Source organism: Sclerotinia sclerotiorum, genomic scaffold (genome assembly GCF_000146945.2).
Source record: "Sclerotinia sclerotiorum 1980 UF-70 scaffold_10 genomic scaffold, whole genome shotgun sequence".
In the NCBI taxonomy this organism is placed as follows: Eukaryota; Fungi; Ascomycota; class Leotiomycetes; order Helotiales; family Sclerotiniaceae; genus Sclerotinia; species Sclerotinia sclerotiorum.
Genome location: NW_001820826.1, coordinates 302,392 through 306,506, shown reverse-complemented (window position 1 = coordinate 306,506; position 4,115 = coordinate 302,392). Strand labels below are relative to the sequence as shown.

The 4,115-nt window shown below is 41.2% G+C and overlaps 2 protein-coding genes across 2 annotated transcripts in view; one reads left to right on the top strand and one right to left on the bottom strand.

The window, feature by feature from the left end:
* SS1G_07638 (hypothetical protein) overlaps nt 1-327 on the top strand; it is a gene marked incomplete at both ends in the record, with an annotated part of 2,202 nt that extends 1,875 nt beyond the window's left edge. The window contains one exon of the mRNA XM_001590964.1: nt 82-327. Within this exon, the coding sequence (XP_001591014.1) occupies nt 82-327 (246 nt within the window). The remainder of the gene's footprint in view (nt 1-81) is intronic.
* Nucleotides 328-1,572: 1,245 nt separating this feature from the next.
* On the bottom strand, nt 1,573-3,315 carry SS1G_07637 (hypothetical protein; the record flags this gene model as incomplete). Its single annotated transcript, XM_001590963.1, has 3 exons — nt 1,573-2,257; nt 2,345-2,795; nt 2,862-3,315. 3 exons carry the CDS (start codon nt 3,313-3,315, stop codon nt 1,573-1,575), a joined length of 1,590 nt encoding a protein of 529 aa, XP_001591013.1.
* Nucleotides 3,316-4,115: the final 800 nt, after the last annotated feature.

Below are 4,115 nucleotides of genomic sequence, written 5' to 3'. Positions count from 1 at the left end.
AACAGGAAGGGTCGAGAGACATTGCCAGGTCATGAGCACACGCTAGATATATGATAAGAAAGAGATGAAGCATCAAGTAAGAAGGAATACGGATGGTTAGCTCTTCGATTCGTGGCGGATAATCCGGGTATTAGGGCTATACATTGTCATATGATGTGGCATGGAGAAGCGGGAATGGTGATGCAATTTGTAGATCGACTTGACGAAGTGAAGAAATGGAAGATTCCTGAAGCAAACCAAAAATTATGCGAGGTAGATATTGGGGAGTTGGAAAAGGGCGCAGTACCTAAAGATGAAATTTGGTTTGGGTTCGAAGATGAAGATTGAGTGGATGGAGGTTGAGGCTTAAGAGTTATTCAATGTGCTAGGCTTGACATGAGGATACTGGTGAAGTCCCTACATATACCCACCTGCATTCCCGATGTTATCAGACTTTACAGAAGGAACTTGCGATTTTTCTTCCTAGATTTAGGTGGAAAGAAACTCCGCATGATACGTCTAGGATATATACAGACGGCGACTATATCACCTCTTCACCATCTTGTCCTGAATATCAAAAATTTACGATATATATCGCACAGGAGATACAAGAAAAACGATAAAAAATACAACAACCACTAGGATCTACCCTACGTTCCCAAAATTAAAGCCATTCCTCGAAAATCTTCTTCACAAGATACCGTGATCTCACATTTACACAACACCACAGCCCCCAACCACGAGCCACGAGGCACACTATGGATCTCGATTCGAGAATCCAGATTTGAAACAGGAATGGTAATAAATATACATGTGGAGATGGTTTGGATATAAAGATGGTTGTATATAATTAGATATAGAAATGGAAATAAGAAATACAAATGAAAATCCATCACCACACTCAGCATTCAGCAAACACTTATAACTTGCTCTTCTATTCGATTTTATATCCTGATTTTGCCTGGAATGTATGAATTGATAGGTATAATATAATTCTTATCTACGGGTATAGATAAATGATAATATAAATAAGCCCATATAACTCTTTAACGATACCACTCCCCTCAACAATACCATCCACCCATCCTCTTTGATATCTCAACACCCTCCCCCCCCGGTATCTCATTTCATCCCATCCCATATCATCCCATCCTTTGTTTTAATATATTTATATACCTACCTATCTATCTATGTATATATATATATGTGGTCTGATGTTTATAAAGAATATAGATTACAGTTATAGTCATATTCATAGTCATAGTCGGTCAAAAGTATTACCATATATACATACCCATAGTTATATCTATTACCTATCCATCCAATATGTGTCAATCTAATTTAATGTAATCTATTCTACTCTACTCTCTTCTTACAGTATGAAAACCCACATCTATACTACAATATTCAATATTGTAGCATTATACCAGCTTCTCATCGTAACCATTAGATCCCAACATCTTTCTATATCTCGCCTTGATTCATTTTGTTCATCCCATATGACATTTCTCCCCACCACACATTTCAAACCACACCCCTCCCCATATCCTCACCACCATCTCCATCACCAGCCCCACCTCCACCCTACCTTCCCTAAACCTCCGAATCCCTCCCCGTCACACCCCCAACAGCATGCACCTCCTCATCCGGAAACCTAATCGTCCTCCCCTCTACCACCCCATCAACCATACCAATAGGACTCCCATCCGCAACCTCCGTTCCACTACCCACTCCAGTCGCCGCAGCCCCCGAACGAATAACACTCCCACCAATCCTATAAATAGGTCTTGAGCTCGTTCCCGAACTCAAAGCTGGTCCGGAACTTCCACTTCCTACTACACTTCCATTTGCGGTTCCACTTCCACTCCCATCTGCACCAGCATTTCCTCTTCTCCTCTCTCTTAGCACTCCCGCATTTGAACTATAAACCCTAGCTCCAATGGCCAAAGTGGTTTGACTATTTGTCTGGCTTGTGAATGCTCTACTGAGTGTCCTTGGTAGGAAGAAGCCTAGTTTGCCTAATGGTATTGAAAGTCCATGGACTACAATACTACAAATTGTCAAGAACCAAACGACAACTGTGATAACTTCTGCTAGATGTTCTGCATCTTCGCGTTGAACACCATCTACTGTGATAGTTTCAAGGAATTCTAGTGAGATGTAAAGATAGAAGATAGCGCTAACTCCGATTGGTCCAAAGAACCCGACGAAAATAGCTTGCCGTTTTTCCTCAATTTGATGTATAAATTTATGCAATGCAAAGACAATTGGTAGACGTCTATTTGTGTGGAGTCAGAATAAGTTTTGACAAATAACATACTCCTCCAGTAATATTCAAACCAGGGAATATAGTGAAACAGCTTACCTGAAAAGTAATATCAAAATGCCCAGAAATATCAATCGATAAATTGGAATAACATTATTAGTAGCAAATAAAGTCCAAGGACAAATAGCCCCAAACCATATAAAGATACTCAGATTTAGTAACATATCAATAGTAGGTTGAAGCGAATCATCTAATGTCTCAAGACGAAACCAATCATCCCAAGTAAAGACATTTCCAGCAATGAAACATGCCAAAACATCATCACTACCAATCATGCCACAGGTGCCCACTATGAATAAAGCCAAGGTGATAGCGAATACGAGGAAACTTTCTCTGTCCACGAATTTCTTTTCTTCGGCCCAATGAAGTAGTTCTTTGGCTATCCAGCCAACAGTAGCTCCATAGATGACACTGAGTATGATGGTATAAGCCCATGTTTCTCCAAACCAGAGTCCAATAGCTTTAGAAGCACCTCCAGTTTGACCAGCTCCTATATTGAACGATTAGCATATATTTTGCATATAGAAGTAAAAGACAATGAAGGTAAAAATCTCACCACCAAGTCCAGTATACTTTATCAAATACAAAGCCAAAAACAGATATGGGTATCCCAGTCCATCATTCGCACCACTCTCCGCCACAATAATCTTTTGCAACTCCTTGGGAATATTCTTATCGGCAAATTTTCCCTTCACAATACTATTACTCAAAACCGGATCAGTAGGCGTAACACAAGCTCCAACGGCTAAGGCGTGCAAGAATGAAAGATTGGGAACCATTCCCCAAACCAACAATGAACTTGCAAGCCACATTACACTCATAATAGGACCTAGCAGGAGGGACAGGGCTTTCCATTCTAATTTGAGGTAGCGAGAGGGCAATTGGACACCGGCAAGGACAAGCTGGATGCCGAGAACTAGACGGCTAAAATAAAGTGTGGTGGTGTTGAGGTTCGCGACGGATCCTGTGTAATCGAGGGGTCGAACGAAGTCTGCTGCATGTGGAGACATGGCGACGCCAAAGAGAAGGGATATTACTGTTTAAACATGAATTAGCCATTGCCTGCCAGACAATCAGGGTAACGAGGAGAAGGAAAGAGACATACGTGCTTCAGAAAGATAAACTTCTCCTTGAACAAATAAGACACCAATCCAAACAAAGTAATGAAACCGCCGAGGACGGCACATACAATGTTGAAGTTAGTGGGTGGAGAGAGTAGGCATCTTGACTATTCCCTTCTTCCTCTTATCCTCTGGTCTATTGTCTTAATATATAACTCGGACTGGACTTCTAGCCTCAATTGCGATCTTGCAAGCTCCAGAATTCGAGAACCAGTGTGATGTGCCTGCGAACTGCGAGCCTGCAATTGTGCACCTTGAAGTATGCGCGTCCAATTATCCCGCGCCGGAATCGTCACTCTCACAATCCCTCTTATGAAATCTCCTCTTCAATCTCGTAGCCTCCTTGATATTTCCGGCCTGTGTTATTGAATCATTGAAACGCTCTTTTCCTTTTCCACCAAAAGATCTGGATGTGCCCGCCACTTTGTTCCGCGGGTGTGCTTAGACTATCAATCGAACTGTTTTCTTTCTCTCCGTGGGTTGTAGATATTGAAAGGATATGATGTATCAAAATTACAATATCTACAGAATATGTAAAAGCTTATAGCAAATTGTCGTGTGCTGAGATTGTTCTTCCCTGTAGTTCTAATACGCAGAAGAAAGAGTGTGGTTGATCAATGAATATGCATGTGAATACGAAATAACATTAATGGTTTATCAATTTTCCTTCACCTCCGATTGCTCCCTGC